General features: G+C 41.3%; 1 protein-coding gene across 1 annotated transcript in view; it reads left to right on the top strand.

Annotated features, from left to right (window-relative positions):
- The first annotated feature begins 2,844 nt into the window (after positions 1–2,844).
- The window catches only part of LOC127359114 (uncharacterized), a 54,746-nt gene continuing 38,348 nt past the window's right edge, over positions 2,845–19,242 (top strand). Inside the window, exons 1-4 of the mRNA XM_051392835.1 lie at positions 2,845–2,959; positions 7,475–7,540; positions 15,428–15,611; positions 18,001–18,462. Of these exons, the coding sequence (XP_051248795.1) occupies positions 15,482–15,611; positions 18,001–18,462 (592 nt within the window). The 5' untranslated portion in view covers positions 2,845–2,959; positions 7,475–7,540; positions 15,428–15,481. The remainder of the gene's footprint in view (positions 2,960–7,474; positions 7,541–15,427; positions 15,612–18,000; positions 18,463–19,242) is intronic.

Below are 19,242 nucleotides of genomic sequence, written 5' to 3'. Positions count from 1 at the left end.
GGACTCCCCGCAGGCCTGCCGGGCAGAGCCAGCGCAGGTCAACGCTCTTTGATTCTGGGTCCCGCGGCCGACAAAGGGCAGTACGCAGTGGGCTGGGCTGCTTTCCTTAGAGCTGCATGAAAGCTCTTGTAATTGTATTTTTATGTGTTTTGTGAGAGGCTTTGTCAGCTTTAGTGTGCTGATGTATGTGTTTATTTGTGAGAGAATGTGCATTTGCAAATATACTGCAACCAGGTCTGTGTTTTTTCACTATTTATATTCAGTCTAACATTTTCATCTTAAAAAGCAAGTATACTTTTATTTGCTCTAAATGTTGCCAGTGTTAGTCAAGTGCCAAATTTTCAACAGTTGTCTCTCAACCACAAGTTATATTAGCTGTTCAATTTCCGATAAAGTGGTAGAGAAAGTATTCTTTAAACCTTTTTTCAGCCTAACTGAGAGAAACGATTTAGAATGAAATCAAATTGAATCAATATTTTATCTTAAAGCAGCAAAAAGGAACTTTAACTTTTGTCTTGATTGTGGTGGCTCCTGTGGACAAACATGGTAGTGTTTATATCGCCTTGTTTCATTGATTTCAAGGGGAATCCGACCAAATCAAACCCGGTGGCAGGTATTAGGTATTGCTATAGAACTGGCCAGTCTTCTTGCTGATGTTTATGTAGCACATACAGAGGAATCAGACGATTTCACAGCCAGTTTAAAAACTCCTTGTAGTACATTTAACAGTAACAATGGATTACATGACTACTTGTACGTAAAAGGAGATGCTTGTATTGATGAACGCTGCAGTCTTTCAGCTCATTGTTTTGGTTTTACGGCCCACAACTTTACTGTTTTGATTCACTTTGACCCCTCATCGTTTGGATGAGGCAGGCAGCCGTTTTCAGCAAAAAAAAGCTGTAAAAACCTACTGTACTCTACCAGCTCAGCACCAAATAGCAGACAGAGTTGGAAAGTAGCTGGTGAACAGAATGTATAGAAGCTAAAGAGACAGATATTTTATGAGGAGTTGGTGGAGACCAAAAACAGAGTTAAAATATCAGTGAATATTGGACATTCATCAGGTGGAGAGACAATGGTATCTGCTGGATGTGTAAGTACAATGCAACCGCTGGCTCACAACTTATGTGTTTACACAATCCCTGTCCACCTAGTGACCAAAAAATGTGTTTAAATTTTGATCTTAACAGAGTTTTGAAGTTTTATCTGTACAGGGAAAATGCAGTGTGCCAGTGTTAGCCAACTGTTGTCCCTCAGCTAGACTTCATGTCAAATCAAAACAAAAGAAAACAGTTGGAAAAGTCAGTGAACAGAGGATTAAAATCTAAAGAATAGAGTAAATCAAGAGTCATATATAGTATTCACTACTAGGTAATACTGGATGCGCTACCAGATTTTATTGTATTTGATTAATCAGTTGAATTAAAAACTGTATTAAAATATTTTTAAAAGATACATAGGTTTGCATTATAACTAGTAGTTCTCTTCATAAAAAAAAGCATTCACATTCGTGCCACAAAAATACTGCCATTTCCAACCTTACTTCCCCTCACACAATGCATTTTCTGACAGTGTCTTAGCAACTGGTATTGTGGCATCTGGATTACCCAAAAAAGCACTGCAGATCCCCTGTAGGGCCAAACAGAGGGAGACCTCAGAGTTCTTTAGGAAGGGAGATGTAAAGGAGAGGTTGATCTTGATCTCAGATGGTCCCAAGAAGCTTTAGTACATCTCACAAGTTATGTTATTATGGTCAGAGGATCTTTTTGTTTCTTCTTTTTTTCTTTGTCAGTTTTAGAGACATTAAACAAAGCAGATTTTACTTTTTGCAGATTCAGGTTCTGCGAAGGACAAATGTCTTATGATTTATAAACTAGAACAAGTTTAAAAGATTTATTTTATGTAGCTGAAGTGGGACATGGGTTGTAGGTGTTTGGTCTGGTCACCATGGAAAACACTGACTACAGCTTACTTGTCCACAGCCCTTGTTAATATTACACTGAGACCGTATTTAGTAGGTTTTTCCTGCACTACAATACTGAAGATAAAGAACCTCAAACTCAAGTCACACTCTAGATAATAAGCTTTGATTGGAGATACAGATAGAGGGCTGTTCAGAACATGCACACACACAGAAGCACATACACCCTCCACTGAGCTCTGATTTGTGGAATTGATAGGGTCCATTGTTTCCACAGAGCTTGCCACTATATGCCCTGTAATGTAATTAAAGCCAGGAGATTTATGCTGCTGTATAGCAGCCCAGAACCTGATCCATGTTGTGTCTGGAGTCGGGCTGAAAAGCCCTCTCTCTGTCCAGCTGGCCCTGATTTCTGTTCTGGCCTCTGTCACTGTGCTGTGTTACAGTCCTGTCTACTTCTTAATTGAATGCTTTGGTTTATTGTAGGCCTTGTTTTTGTGTTTCATGTGGAAGGAACACAGGGTTTAAGTTTATTATTTCCCTGTAAATTTGTAGCAAACTCAGAAAGGAATATTGTCTTGTGTATTTGCTTTCTTGGGAAACTAAGTGCATGAGAGAGTTGCTCCAGTCTAGCAGGATGGTAATTATTAACAGCCATAAGCTATTTAAATAGAGTGCATTTTTTTAGCCTCCCACAGAGAGACATTGCTCAGTTCCTCCACCCTTAAATCACTCAGCTACAAAGCATGAAGGTATATTATTGAAAGAATACTTTGGCGAAATGGCAGTGTGTTCTTGTCACTGCGGGACTTCAGTGGTGAAATTTTGACTAAGACGAGTAAACTGAAGGACTAGAGCTCATTGGAGATGTCTGCTGTCGAGAGAAGAGGAGCTCCAGAGCCTCACTGGGAAAACAGTCCTTCCAGAAATCAGGATTTCAAGCGTCATCGGAGGCTTCTGGCTCGGCCCAGGCATCCTGTCAGCACGAGTACCTGGCCGCCTGACGGCTCCCAGTCTGCACACCACGCGCACAGGGTGAGTCTATCCATGCCCACCCAGCTCTTCCTAAATCCACAGCTGAGAGGCCTGCTGCCGCCACCGCCCACAAGTCCAATATCCCAAATGAAAGACACGTCAAACGCTGCTGAATGAGCCCCATGTAGAGAACATGAGAGAGAAGATCCGTAAGACCCGGAGCATCTGTCCACCTCTCTGACACTAATGAATGTTAAGTAGGTTAGCTGCTGGTGTGCCACTGTCCCACAGGTCATTGTGACTGGTGGTGGCAGTAGGGCTGTGCTTTTGTCAGGGTGCGCCAACCCCCTGTGAGACATCTAAAATGGCTGGACCGCTTACTCCTGCACACAATCCAAGCACCAATAGTCGCCATATTGATCCCCCTTGCTTGCAGATTAAAGCATAAAAGGACCTCTGTCCTGCCAGTGGGGGTCCCCACTGACTCCCAGAGCTCATTTCAGGGTCACAGAGTCCTTGCAGCCCCCTGACCCGGACCCCAACGTGAACACACATAAACACCGGTGTGAGGCAGGACAGAAACCTTTCCAGGGATGAACCCCATTAAACAGGATTGGTTGGATGCTCACATTCATGGCTCATTATAGCTGACCCCGGGCTTTCTCTCTCTCAATCTGGGTGCTCTCCTCTTCTGTCTCTGCTTCTAACCTGGCCAAAACCATGCTGAGGTGGTCACCCTCGCCTTTTGTTTGCCATTGATAGCTCGGCCATTGGCTTGATTGTTTTCTGAACTGGATCTACTCATCAGTTGTGTTACGCTGCATTGTCGAGTTCCTGTGGCGTGCTTTCAAAGTTTTGTCTGAGCTTTAGAAACTGTGTAGCTCTTTTGTCTCAAAGTTAGTTGGTTTTTGGACAAATCCGGCTGCTGGTTTATGTAATGCAATCTCAAGTGCCACTCCCATTTCTTCAGTGGCCGACTGGAACACATTTCCACTGTGAGTGAAAGCAGAGATGTTTGGGTTATCACGGTTGGCAGTTGCAGACAGATGAAGGTAGTCTGTGTAAAGTGGAAGTTATTTATCTCAAAGCACTAGTCTGAAAATTAGTAACTACAAAGGAACGTACTGCTTCTGTCCGATCAACACAGTCTGGATGTGAAAGAACTGTGTGTAGTAGTTAATTAAACCCAGCAAAATTGGTCTTGCTCATACTCTTGGCCCAAATACAGCCATGAATTACTTTCCAGAGGTTCTCCAGATATGGCCAATGACATAGCCATATTTCAGCCAACTGAATGACCATAGCTGGCCCTATTCTGGCCCTATGTTGGACCAGACAATTTTCAGTAATCTTTCATTTGGTTGTTTTTGGCAGCAGTGTTGAGTGTTCAGACTTGAATTTCCTTATTTAACTACTTGTCTATATGTCTATCTCAAATGTAAATGGGCTGTGTGGGCCATCCTTGGGCAAGATACATTTTTCTACGTGCATTTCATGGAGATTTAAAGGCTATAATCAATATTTTTAACAGTGTCTCAAATGTAAAAACTATATGAAAGGATTTGTTTAGATGAATTTGCAAAGAATTATCACCGCCAATACACGGCTCCCCTCGGCTTTACAGAACTTTTTAGTGAGTTTCATTTTGTTTTTCATTTTATGAGCTACTACTTTACATTTAAGTTCCTTAAAAGTGAATTTTTGTATATACAGTACAGTATTATATGCGGGTTTATGAGAGAGGTGCCTCCGCAGTATGACCTGGATTTGTCCGTATAATATGTGTGTTAGTGTGTCCTTGGTGCTGACCTCACCAGGATGCAGCTCTGATCTGTTGCTCTCTGTTCAGTGCCTGCTCCCTTAATTAAACGTTGATTAAATGCCTATTAATGCACCCTGACTCACAGACAGGGTGTAATCAGGTGAAACAGAATTAATAAAACATCCAGTGTAGAGCTCAGGAGAGAAGGAAGGGCTCCCCTGAGAAAGACAGACAGATGGCGACAGGAATCGCCAGAGAGCGGAGAAAGCAGAGTGGGAGAGGGGATAAAGCAAAGACCAGCCACCACTTTGGTGATTAGCTCTAAATTGGTAATTTGATCTAGCCAATTCCACCTACTCATTATTGATAAGACTGACCATATTTGACCATATTTCCCCCTGCTGGTTCAGACCGGCACCACAGCACTTCCTGTCTGCATGAGTCCCACCAGCCCACGCCGCTCTGTGCTCAATGGATCTGACAGGAAGTACCTTGAGGTGGAGTTTGTGTGGAAAAGGGGGGATACACGCTGTCAACACATGCACAGTGGAAATCCCATCTGCTAGGAATCTCTCTAATCTCATCATCTGAATTGAACAAGGAAAAGAGGAGCAGCAATCACTTTAGACAAACCCTATATGGGATTATGTGCTGTACTCGCGGTGATGGGTCAAACGATGACATCAAAGACAGAAAGAGGCCATTGATTGATGCATTTTGGTTTGAACTAATAGAACACTTAGCTTTGTTTTTTGGCATGGTTTTGTAAATTAATGTTATTTCGAATTCCATTTATTTACTTTTTTGAGCCTGTTAAGGACCTTTCACCCATCTTGAGTAAAAAGCTGTGACTGAACATTCATTCTTGGCGTTGGAAACAGAAATGTTTTTTTTACATTTTGTTGTAAATTTTCTAATTTCTATTTTCCTGTAACATTAAAGGACTCGATGATGCTCTGACAAGGGAACCTTTGATCAATGAAAAACTACAATTGTGATACGTTCAAATGCTAAATATTCTTTGACTGTTCTATGAAATCCCATAGCTAGTTTCATAATCTGTAATTGACCTTTGCAAAGCTCTGCTCCTTCTTCTGCCAGGCCCTCCATGCTATACCGAACAATAACAGTGGGTCCTTGATTTCAGACAGTCGTAGACAAAAGCAGGCTTCTCATTTCTAAGTGTTAGACAATCATTTTGCTGGCTAAAATTACAACTCACTGGCAAATGTTCTAAGATATAGCCAGGTAATACGCTCTTGTTAGCTCCATGAGTTGGTTGAAAATACAAATCCAGTAGAGGCTAATGTGATAGCATCCAGTGCAAACTTCCACACAGTAAAGGAATAATACACAATGGATGTTAGCCGGACATGCTAACACTTTAGCACCGCTTTAACTTCCTAATAGTGAAAATATAGTTTAAATAATAAAAAAAAACCTTAGTTAGGCATTTTGATAGCGTTACCTCTGCTCAACTAGCTTTTAGAGACTCATTTCTGAAAGATTTATAATGACTTTCTCCAATTAAGGAGAAAATGTTTTTTTGGTTTTTTTTTCTCATTCATTTCTTTATTTATTTGGCTACCTTCCTTTGCCGTATTTTCTGTTTCAGTTAACGTATTTTCTCCACATTGTTGTCAAAGGGCAACCCAACCCCCAGCCACTTCATTCTTTACTGTCTCAAAATGTACTTGATTTCACATTCAGCATATAATTAGTAACAACAAGGTCACTGGGCCGCAAGGACCCGTGATTTACTGGGAAATTGGTTGTTGTTCCCCGTCGGTTCATTATTCGGCTGCAATTAGGGCTTCTATTAAGGATGGAGAGCTTGTGAGGTATTTCTGGCGTAATGTGCATAATCATACGTGATGTGCTTTGTTAAATACAACAGGTACGGCCTAAATGAAGCCAATAGACAAAGGCGATGAGATGGCCAGACCTACGCTGCCCTCTAGCCTCTCATAGTGGCACTGAATGGGCTCGAGAGTCTAGCACAAGCTGGCAAAGAGCTCCACACCAGTGCACTCCAAAGGAAAGGGAAGCGCACACATGTATACACACATCAAGCTCCATTGTCCTCCCACCCTGCGAGCCCCTCTCGCCCCCTGTCACCCACTCTGGTCTGGGGTTACAGCCCATGAAAGAGGGGGTGAGTCCTGGGAGGATCTGCTCTCTTGCTCCCTGGAGTGGACCAACTCTGGAGCTGACTCGGGTCTTCTGGGAGCTGCCAGGAGCTGCAAAGAGAGATGGATGAGCTGCTCTGCCGACTGCTGGGCATTGGCTGGTGATGTGTCCCCAGTGATTGATGAGTTAACACAGCGCCCCCTTGCTCCATGGGTCAAATTGATGCTCCCTTACCATTAAAACCACCATACTGTCCTGAGGAAGCGACACGTTAAAAAGAAAAGGGAAAGACATAAGGAACAGATGTTGGAAAGTGGCTGCGTGGGAGAGCAGACTCCATCATTGAGTCTTCTGCTGTAGCAGCTCAAACCACTGGAAGGTTTCACAGCAGCTCAATAATCAAGACAGAGGGGTTATTAATGCACTGGTGGGGGTTTAAATGTCTCTGGAGAGCCTTCTCACTGTGTGGCTTTATATTTGTTTTGCCAGGCTTCAGTCATTGTTCTCAGCCTGGGGGCCCACGGAGCAGGAGATTGAGCTACTGAAAGAAGTTCATCTCTGAACTCTTTTGACTGATCAATCTCAATCTGGCTCTGATCAGTCTGTTTTTAAACATAAACATGTACCTGTGCCCTCGTTATGTAATCAATATGTTTTTTTATATTTGTCTTCTTTTCTTGCAGAGACCCATTTATGTGTCTTTTGTCAGCAAGGCCATCTTGTGGGATAGAGGACTCTGCCACCACACTGTGAGTGCCCAAAATACCATTTGAACTTAATAGCAAGAAAGGAACATGAACAATGGTCCTCATGCAAGAATGTTTTAATTTTCCTATCCTAAATCTCTCATACTTTTTTCTTTTCATGAGTGTTCTAAGTTGGATTCAGCAAACCTCACAAACTTTTTTGACTTGATCATGAACATAAACGACGCCACTAAAATGCTTTATGCTACCTTTAGTCTGAAGTCCTGCTGCTGGAATACGCAGATGAAAACAGAGACCCAGAAATATTGTGATCACCTTGTGCCATGACAGAAATAAAGAGGGAAATGGTTGCCATGACTTTATTTGCCAAAATAATGTTTTGTTACTGTCAGGTTTACCAGAGGACGCCTAACTGGACACTGACAACCCAAAATACTCATGCCGGTTAGAAGTAAAGAAAATAACCCCTGAATAAACTGGTATGCCATCATGCACATCACACTGATACTGTGAACTTGGATTTTTACAAAGCATTACAATTCCTAAAACAATTGATTGTTTTTCCCCTGTTGAGAGAGGCCGACTATCTGTGCATGACTTGTACAACAAGTCTGACACACTTGTACGTGCCACTTAAGAACAAATCTGTTTATGCGAGTGATTGAGGCACATTGATTTGGGTTTTATGGATCGATATCTGCATGTTTGAGAGCTATTTATTGATATGTCAGTCAGATATTTTTACAATTCACAATTGAAATGTGTTGAAAGTGCTTTTTTTTTTATTATCCGAAACCCAAAACCCAAAGATATTCAAGTTACAATGACAATATAGAGGAAAAAAGCAGCAAATCTTCACAAATGATAACGTGAAACCATCCATGATAAATGACATAAATAATGAATCCATCATTAAACTTATATTCACTGATTCATAAAGCTTTTCAGACATTAAACCAAATCCTAATTATCTTGCTTTGTGTCTATCAAGTAAAAAGAAACACACACACACACACACACACACACACACACACACACACACACACACACACACACACACACACACACACACAGACACACTCACTCCTCCTCTTCTTCTTTCTCTCCTCCAACACTCAAAAGTCCCCACCTCTCCCCTTTGCTGAAAAGAGTCCGGGAGTGGATGTGCCACAATTAACAGTGGGGTTGCCATGGGGACAGCAGAGTTGTGTGGGCTGGCTTCCTGTCTTGGCCTCTGGTTAAACAAACAAGTAAAGTCGGCAGACAAAGACGCTTGCTGGTCCTTACAGCCTCATTTACATCCTCAACTGCCTTCAGCACTTCTGCATTCAGCAAGTTCATCAGGCCTGGCATCACCCTCTGCCATTCTCCATCTCTCCACCGCTGTTGCTATATGTAGTAAATCATGAGGGCATTGTGATGGTAAAACTGCTCCCGTCATGCACCGACACAACTTTTTACAACAAGCGTGTCCCTGTCTAAACAGACAGACAGCCGACAAGAGGCTGTTGACCCAGCAGTCTGCTTTATATAGGCGTCAAAGCTCCCGTACTGTCACCAGGGACACGAACGGCAATGGGACCGTCCAGGTCAGAATGCACAGGTGCCCAAACACGGCAACAGAGCCGCAGAGTTCCAGTTTAAAACTTAATATATGTGGGGGTTCAACCCTGGTTTTATGGTTTCACTAGCTGACTCGTAGTTGTTTTCTTAAATAGTGGACAGAGAAAAGCCTTGTCACTCTCTCACTTGTTACTGATAACCCATGATGATATACAGCAGACATTAATCAGAGGTTTACTGTTAAATGTTGTACTTTAATGTCATGTAGTCAGCGGTGGAAAGTACATTTACTTAAGTTAGTGCCTGGCGATATAGCGGATGGACTGGTGTACCAGTTCATATACCGCTTTACCGGTACATTGGTGAAACAACTGCTGTGATAATTTTTTTTCTTGTGCAACAGAACATTTGAGGTGTATCTCTTTGATTGCTTAAATACAGAGGTGGTAAAAATACATGCATTCTTTACTCAAGTAGAAATACTGAGAACTTCTTTGCTCAAGTAAAAGTGAAACAGTACAGGTTCTGAAATATGCCGCAAAGTATAAAATAAGAAAATCTCTGTTGCCTGTTTTATCTTGTTAGGTTGTCACATTTTTTTAATGTTGTTTTCAGTGTTGTCGTTGTGTTACGTCTGTCTGTGATACACACTCAGGGATTACAAGTAAAAAGTTAAAAAAATAAATACTCAAGGTACCTGAAAAAACTACTGAAGTACAGTAACATACAAATAATTTGTTAATGTACCTAAGTACTTCTGCTTAAATACATTGAGTATTTTATTTCAGTTTATATGGTTTATACAATCATTTAAAAATATTTTGTTTTCTAAAACAAGGAAAGTTATCTGTACGAGTATTAAAATACATTACTTTAGGTTTCAAGTTTCTTCACTACCTCACAGTAGTGTAACTCTGACAAAGATTGATGAATGGATTAAACAGCGCAAGCAAGCTCGTATAATCAGCTAATAGACTGTCATAGTGTTGGCAAAAAAATGCCACCCCACCAATATAGTCCTTTAAACCGATTTAGCATAGCATTGCTACACCATTGTTGGACTCAAGATGTTCACTTAAAAAAAATAGCAATAACCAAAAATGTTGTCTGTAAAAATTAGTCTTTTTTATTTCATGGATTCTTCTTCCTTGTCAAAACCGGGTGCCTACATTACCCACGCTGCAGACTGTGTTTTGAGAGTGTTATGCAAGTAATTGCTGATGTAGCCTCGAGACGCTGACCTCAAGCAGAGATGAGGAGCGGTCTCCAGATTTCTGGTCACTAATTTCTCACTCCACACCCCTAGATGTTTTTGTAGTCTTCATCCCCACCAAAGTTACCTCACCCCAACACTTGTTAACACACTTGCTGTGTAAAATCTGTGCTGTTAAATAAAGTATTTGAATACTTCTTCCAGCACTGTATGTAATGCCGACTTTGAGTCCTGTCATCCTGTGCTCTGCTGTTGTGTTGCGTTGTTTCAGGCTGTGGAGGCTTCAGGAGAAGAGTTGCAGGGCCCTCTGGAACTGCGCGGGCCTGTAAAAGGGGGGTCATTGTCTAACCATCGAAAGTAGAAAGTTGCTCTGAATGCTAAGCTGTATCTGAGCCTGGCTTCTGACACGAGCTGATAATCAGATTTACTCCCCTGAATCCGCCGGACTCCACAATGCGCCCCACTGTCGTCGTCCCCCGCTTCGCCTCTCGCCGGCCCCCTCGCCAGCATCCCGACCCTTCATCCACCCTCCCTCCTCCCCCGCAGCAAAGCTAATTACACCCCGCAGAAACACAAATCTCCATGATTTAAAAAGTCACTCTTTTTCAGGGGTTTAACCTTGTTAGGGCCTAAGCCTGGCTTTCTTGTGCACCAGCTCTGTGAAGAATTCTCTGTTCCTGCAGACACTGGGACATAGACACACTTCTGTCTTTGCTCGTAGTCGTCCGCCTGTCAGAGGGTTCACTCGGAGGCAGTGTAATTAACTGTGTGTGTCCATGTGTGTCTGTATCGCTGCTTATGTACGCTTGTGTGTATATGTGTGTGTGTTTAGAGGTGAGGGGGGGTGAAGGAGCACACGCAACTCTGTCCTCTGCAGGCCATCTGGGACTCTGACTAACTAATAGACTTCCTACATTCATCGAGCAGCGCTACTTGTACGTCTCAATCAGGGAGCTGTTGACCACAAACAGGCCCGTAATGACATTAGCCGGTTCTGGCTGTGTGAGGACAGCGTGTGGGTTGCCTGACGCCAGGAGGTCAGCCTGTTTCCTGGGGGCCTGCAGGGCCCCCGAAGGAGCCCATATGAGTGTTATGGGTGTCTACAAAAACTACAGTATTACCTACTGTCTCTGATGGAAATGGCTTCCTCTGTGTCACACTTTCCAGTAAAATTAAACCCGTTTTCCAGTAATGAGTAGTGCAGCAAAGTACTAATATTCATCCGAACGGTAATTTTAGCTAATTGTACTTTTGACTGTAAATATTAGATTGTAGCTGACGTGCCAACAAACAGTAAGCAACATCTGATTCAGCTTTAGTATTCAGCATTGCAATTGTCTTGAGAGATGCACAGATATATGAATTTGTGAAAATTGTGGAAACAAATGTTTTTGAAATTGCACAACTTAATCGAGGAATTCAGACTACATTCATTTAGATAAATGGTTTCCAAGTATCCCAAACTTATAAATTCAGTTGTATTAAGTCAGTCAGTAGCTTCTTTATGAAAATGTTTTGCCTTCATTTTTTACAGAAGCACACAAGCTAAAGGGAACTAATACGACTGAATGTAATATCACTGTATTAATGGGTAATTCCGGTTTATTACAACTCACAGCTATGATTAACATTGTATTCACTAAAGTAATTGCTCTGAGATCTGGGAGCAACATCCGCAGCACTCTAATTGTCATTAATTAGCCCTGTTTTCAGAGAAAAACTGTGTACACACAACCACAGTGAATACAGAGTTTAACCTGGAAGTCTGTCTTTAAACTTGACAATTGACAGTTGTGTAATAATTTTACTGTATGTCTTTGTTTTTGTCTCGTGAATAAGTTTGGCCAATCTTGGTGTTGGTCCACAACCTGCGTTTCGGATTTCTTTTCCAGATCTTTTTTGTTAGAGACCCAGGTTTGACAAAACAAACATCCCTAAAAGGTCTTTTAGAAGTGGTTATGGAGCTTTCAATCGTATCACACAGTCTTCATCAGCAGATGTAGTTTTCCATGTCGTAGAATTGTATATAGCACTTTAAATCTCAAGACCCAAGTTACAATAAACCTGAATTATCCTTTAATAAGAATAGTTTTCTGAGTATAGCATCACGATACTGTTCCATTAAGAGTCAGTAAATTATATTGATCATGGCCCTTGCAGCACTTTCTACTGATCCACATGTGTGAAGATAAAGCAAGACAAGGCAAGTTTATTTGTATAGCAACTTTCAAAAACAGATGCAAAGTAAAAGTGCTTAACACATGGGAAGAAAATAATTTAAATGACAGTTAAAACAGGCGAAAGAATAGAATGAGTTTGAATTGGATACGTAAAAGTGATAAAGAAGGAATTTGGTTTTTAAAAAAACGTCAGAAGACGAGTGAAGTTCGTTCCAGCTGCAGGTGTAAACGGCTCCTTCGGGGTCGATCTTGCACAGAAAACCCGTCAGTGTGACCATGTGTGATAAGATCAGTGTGTTTAACTGACGCGCAGCTTTGTTCTGTACTGTATGCATGATTGTGATTGCGTGTATGGATGCTTTAAAAGAGCTTTTGCGTGGGTTGTAATGACACAGACATGCGTTAAACATTCGTGCCCAGACCTGCTGTGCGGGAGGTTACGGGTCTGATGACACCAACCTGGAGTCTAGCCTTCGAAAGCCCTCCTCAGCCGTTTGACAGGCCTGAGTGACAGGTAATGAGGAGGCCGTAGGGGAGGTAGAGGAGCGAGAAGGAGAAAGGACCCCATCACCGGCTCTTGTTCTGCTTTTTCTACCTCACTTCTCCCTCTTTACATCACAAGAATGCAAATCTTTAAAGCCTCCAGATCTGAGAAAAGGGAATCAGTGGAGATGGTGCAGGGATTTAAAAGCTGATCCTCCCTGTGTGAGTCACAGACAGTGACCCCACCTTCCTCCCCCCCACTTTCTCCCCCCTTTCTCTCTGTCTGTCTGAAGGTCTCCTGGTTCATCGTTGTATTCAGACAGATGTTGTATCTGTGCATTTTCTGTTTGTTTTTATTGTGTGTTAAAAGAGTGAGGAGCTGAACTTTGTTTTACATGAAGCTTAAATCCAAGTCAAATAAAGCCCCGCGTCTGTGGGCCATTTATTACAATTGTTTGCTCTCTAAAGGCCACTGAATGAGTCACTGCAACCAAGGCTGTACGCTGGGCTGGTTTTCACTGGTTGGCATGCTGCAGGCAGTCGTCCGTCCCTCCACATATCCAATATTGACCGTCCTGCCCGCTTTTTTATCTCCCATGTCCCGACAGTGTACTCTGAGGAGGTTTATCACCCTTGAGATAATTTTCTGCCTCCTTTCTTTTAAGGCGGAGGAAGGTTGTGGGTGTAAGAAGAGAAAACTGGAGTTACTTTTATGTGCTGAGGAAGAGGAGGAGGTGTGATCTGTTTAGTCAACACAAGGGGGCAGTGGTGGCAACGTGCATCCTTTGAATTCTCCTCCACCAACAGTACAGCAGGGATCCCCATTCAGGCTTTTATTTTGTGGTACACAGATGTGACCCAGAGTGACTTTTATTTTGTATTTTGATACATAGGGCATATGTTCTTAGATACAAAACAAATGTCACCACAGAATGCAAAAAGGTTAAATTGGAGGATTACAACAGTATGTACCATAATGTGAAAGACTTTTATTTATATCTTATGACGGAGTATTCGGGCCATACTTCATCACAAGAATAAAGTCATAATATTAGGTCTACGAGAATAAAGTCGTAGTATTAAGAGAATAAAGTCATAATATTGTGAGAATAAAGTCGTAACATTACATGAATAAAGTCGTAACATTAAGAGAATAAAGTCATAATATTAGGTCTGCGAGAATAAAGTCGTAATATTATGAGAATAAAGTTATAATATTAGGTCTATGAGAATAAAGTCATGACATTACTAGAATAAAGTCGTAGTATTACGAGAATAATGTCATAATATTGCGAGAATAAAGTCGTAACATTATGAGAATAAAGGCGTACAATTACGAGAATAAAGTCATAATATTACGAGAATAAAGTCATATTATTAGGTCTACGAGAATAAAGTCGTAATATTATGAGAATAGAGTCATAATATTATATCTACGAGAATAAAGTCATGACATTACTAGAATAAAGTCGTAGTATTACGAGAATAATGTCATAATATTGCGAGAATAAAGTCGTAACATTATGAGAATAAAGGCGTAACATTACGAGAATAAAGTCATAATATTACGAGAATAAAGTCAAAATATTAGGTCTGCAAGAATAAATTAGTAAGATTACGAGAATAAAGGCGTAACATTATGAGAATACAGTCATAATATTAGGTCTACCAGAATAAAGTCGTAACATTACTAGAATAAAGTCAAAATATTAGGTCTACGAGAATAAAGTCGTGACATTACGAGAATAAAGTCGTAACATTATGAGAATAAAGTCATAATATTACGAGAATAATGTCATAATATTGTGAGAATAAAGTCATAATATTAGGTCTACGAGAATAAAGTCGTAATATTATGAGAATAAAGTCATAATATTAGGTCTACGAGAATAAAGTCGTGACATTACGAGAATAAAGTCGTAGTATTACGAAAATAATGTGATAATATTGCGAGAATAAAGTCGTAACATTACGAGAATTAAGTCATAATATTACGAGAATAAAGTCATGCTCAGGCTGAGGTCAAGTCAGCTGGTCACGTCAGATCTTGATAACTCTTTCGAATCTTTTTTCTCATTAAAACAACTTTTTTTCTTGTATTATTATTACACTATTCTCATAATATTATGACTTTATTTTTGTAATTTCCCAAAAAATAATTTAGTTTTTTTTCTTAGTCTGGCCCTAATATTCCGTCGTAATGTATACATGTATATTAGTGCATATTACATATGATATGTATTCATATTTTATATTTTTTGCCTTTATATTTTATTTAAATTGTTCACATTTTGTTACATTTATTTTGATTTATTGATATTATTATTTATTGGTATTTTTTCTTTTATTTATTTAAGTTGTTAATGTATTCATTATTATTATTTATATATTTCAATCAATTCATTTTTTTAATCATTTATTTATGTTTATATTTATATATATATATATATATATATATATATATATTAATTACATTTTCTTGTTTTCCAGGCTCACGATCGTCCAAATCACCGTCCCTTATTGTGTCCACGGTTCCTGTCTCACATGAAGGTCCGTCCCGAGGACCTCAGACCTCCTTGTTTCCTGAGCTCCAAGTCCAGACTGCAGCCTCCATCTCAGGGGAAGACGACCTATACACACACTTTCGCTGCCCCAAAGACACAAACGCTGGAGGGTGAGGCTTATCAACAAAACACCTGGTGCTTTCACACCATCACAGCCACAACAGGAGGAGGGCACTGGCTCCTTTTGACTCCACAGCTCTGCTCATTAACAATTTTTCTCGCCTTTTCTTCCTCTCCTGGAGCAGTGGAGGTAGAGGCCACCAGGCTCGTCGTTAGCTCTTAATCTCTCTCTGCGGTTGTGTTTGGTTAAGTGCAAATCTCCTCTCTGGCGAGGAAGTGCCCACAGCGCCGCCCTCCTGGTGGTCCTCTGGTGGGAGTGAAAGGCCCGGGGCCGGGAGACCTGCCGCTCCATTCAGAGCCCCGGCCTCTGATGTGAAGGCATCTTTCCCAGGACACACCTCAGCTCCACAGCAGGGAACTGCTTTCACCATGCTCTGTGTGTGTGTGTGTGTGTGTGTGTGTGTGTGTGTGTGTGTGTGTGTGTGTGTGTGTGTGTGTGTGTGTGTGTGTGTGTGTGTGTGTGTGTGTGTGTGTGTGTGTGTGTGTGTGTGTGTGTGTGTGTGTGTGTGTGTGTGTGTGTAGAGCAGAGAAGGGGGGCATTTCTCAACACTGGGGTCTAATACTAATTATTCTACCATATGGTGGTCGGCTCCCTCACAATCGCCCTTAACCCTGCTCCCTGAAGCAACGTGCTGCGCCCTACGCTGTGGCTTTGCACTCTGACACATATCATTCATATGCACATCAGCACACACACATGCACCAGTTCACGCGCACTTGTGTGTGTGTGTGTGTGTGTGTGTGTGTGTGTGTGTGTGTGTGTGTGTGTGTGTGTGTGTGTGTGTGTGTGTGTGTGTGTGTGTCGATGTGTGTGTGTAACAGATGGGAATGGCAGGGCATTGTAAGAGGAGGCAGTACAGAAATGTGCTCTCCAATGCGTTCTCTTTATCCTCCTGTGCTGACTCCTCTTGGTGGCAAACCCCCAGGAAACAAGAGCAGATTGTTTGACACCCCCCCCCCCCATCACACACGCAACACACACAACACACACCCTCTCAGTGGTCAATGCAAAATAGGAGGGGAGAGAGAAAAGGAAGGGGTGTGCAAAGGCAAAGTGGGGAAGAATGGAGAAGGCGAAAGGGAAATGGGCGGCACTGGATGGAGTTAATGTTTGTGGAGGAGAATCTCGGAGGGATGAAAGGAAATGTTCAGAAGGATAAAGTGGACTGGAGATAATGAGTGTGGTAGGAAGAGAGAAGGATGTACAAGTGTTTTAGAAATGGGTTCGTCTATGCACTTCCTGTGGTGCTGAAATGATTAATCAAGTCATTGTTTAAGTCTTTCATCAAGCAAAAATGCTCCAAATTGTCGTGTGCCAGCTTCTCAAATGCAAAAGAGAACATACAACTCTAGAGAACCCAGAATAGACACTGTAGTTCCTCCTCCACACATTACTGTCAGTGGTCACTGCCAAATACAGACGCGAGTGGTGTTCAGTTAGTTGCAATCTGAAACGTCACTGTCAGAGGCCACTAAATTGTACACACTAGCACTTAAATGGAAAAATAATCAAGAATTACACAATAATGAAGAATGAATGGCTACAGCTTTGAGTGAATATTAGAAATCCAGTGACCAGTTTTGGCAGATTTGACGCCAAGTCATCCTTTTACAGCTGTAAAAGTAGCCCTTTTAAAGAAAAAATATTTTGGATTTCCATCCAAAAAGCTATACCTCTGGTCTTTATAAGCATAACAAGGCTCCCAAATCCTTTAGATTGTACAATGTTGAAAGACTTCACTTATATAACCAGATGTAACCTGTTTTGCAAGGCATCAATCACAGAGCTCAGAATTAGAAAAGATTTCAGCAAAGTTGTTAGAAACTTAAATGTGATTTTTATGTTATTGGTTGCTGCATGTTGAGCCCATTGAAGTTGCTCTATTGTCTCTATATTTACATAGTAATTGGCTTCAGGGGTGAATTCATTGAAATATGGTCTAATTTTGGCCTAACTGACATTTCTAAAAGCACTTGTGTTTTATGACACCTGTAACTGCCACGATATTGTGCCGGCTCCAGCTTATGATAAAGATGTCTGCATACAAGCTCCTCTGCCCTCAGGTCTGATTACTATTGTGAATGTGGAGTTTGGAAACAGGCAGCTGCTCCAGCGGGGCAATTTCTTGGTGCCTTTGTTATCGGGCCGACCCACCCAGCAGGGAAACAAATGTTTGTTCCAGGACTCTGCAAAGTGGGAACGAAAATGTCACAAGCAGACTTTGGCAGTTTTAAAAAATGACCTACGACATGTTGACTGTTGGAAAACTTTGTTGAACAGTAAAATGTTTTTTTTTTTTTTTAAGGGTCGGTTTTGGAGAATCCCTTTGAATGAATGTATATCTTTACAAAAAATATATGTTTTTGTCTTTCTTGAAGGTGACTTCAATGCTGACAGAAGAAGAAGACATTTTGTGCGGAATGAGAGTTTGATCGCAGGGAGGCGCTCTGCTGTTGTTGTTCCCTGTCTTCCATCTCCTGCTACTCCACCATCATCCACCATTAATCCAACACCTCCCCACCAAAACACCCTTCACCCCGACTCTGAAGGACAACAAAGCAAGCCGAGCTCTGTGCCAGCATCTCCCTCCGACCCTCGTCCTGCTCCAGAGGAAAAATGTGAAGTTCAGGAGAGCGAGCGACAGCCTGCTGTGGTGTCTATCACAGAGTCCGACTGGAGGCTGCATCTCGGGCCTGCTGGACCAGAGCGCTCGCCATCGCCAGCCTCCACGGCCTCACATGGTTCTCTCTCAGATTTTAGTCGTCCACCTTCCAGCTTGTTCAGCCGGAGCACAGACCTCGCCAGTGGCAGGAGCAGTGTCCTGTCCAGTAAAACCTTGAGTAAAACTTATTGATTGTTATTCAGTTAATCAATGAATCATCTGAAAATGTCAATCACAAGTACCCAGAGCTCAATATGATATCTTCATATTGCTTTTCTATTCAGTGTTATAAAGATATGATATATAACAGAGAGAAGCCGCAAATCCTCACATTTCAGAAACAAGAACCACATAATATTTGACATTTTGGCTTCATAATCTGTCAATAATTGGTTAATGAACCAATAATTTGAGAAGTAATCTCTTTTAAATGCACCCTTGAAGTTATTCAGCAAGGATGAAGGATCAATGGAGAGAAAATTCAACAAAATACGGTGTAAAATCACACATTGTAGAGTTATTAATAAATACATACTTGTATGCGTGGAAATTTTATCACTTTATTAGTTTGTTAATGTATGCTGGAAATAGTAAAAAGTATTTCTCGAACCTTAAATCGTAACACCTCACTTTAAATTCCCCTATTTAGCATTTGTAAGCAGTATATAAAGATTTATTAGATGGTTTACAACACATTATGTAGTTATAAGCAGATATAAGTGTTTGTTAAGTGTTTGTCAACAACTATAACTCGTCCTGTGGACGCCGTTAAGTGGACGCTGGTGTATAAACAGATATTACAGTATACATATATAAGAAAACTGCTGAAAGTTCAGTGCTTAATCAGGCGAGTGTGGTTTGATCATATTTGACTGATGGTGGCGTCTCCATGGCAACATAAACACACAACCATCCGATTGTTGTCAGATTCAGATTTTGGTCAGTTGGGATCGATACT

This window comes from Dicentrarchus labrax, unplaced genomic scaffold (assembly GCF_905237075.1).
Source record: "Dicentrarchus labrax unplaced genomic scaffold, dlabrax2021, whole genome shotgun sequence".
In the NCBI taxonomy this organism is placed as follows: domain Eukaryota; kingdom Metazoa; phylum Chordata; class Actinopteri; family Moronidae; genus Dicentrarchus; species Dicentrarchus labrax.
This window is presented reverse-complemented; position numbering and strand designations above follow the sequence as displayed.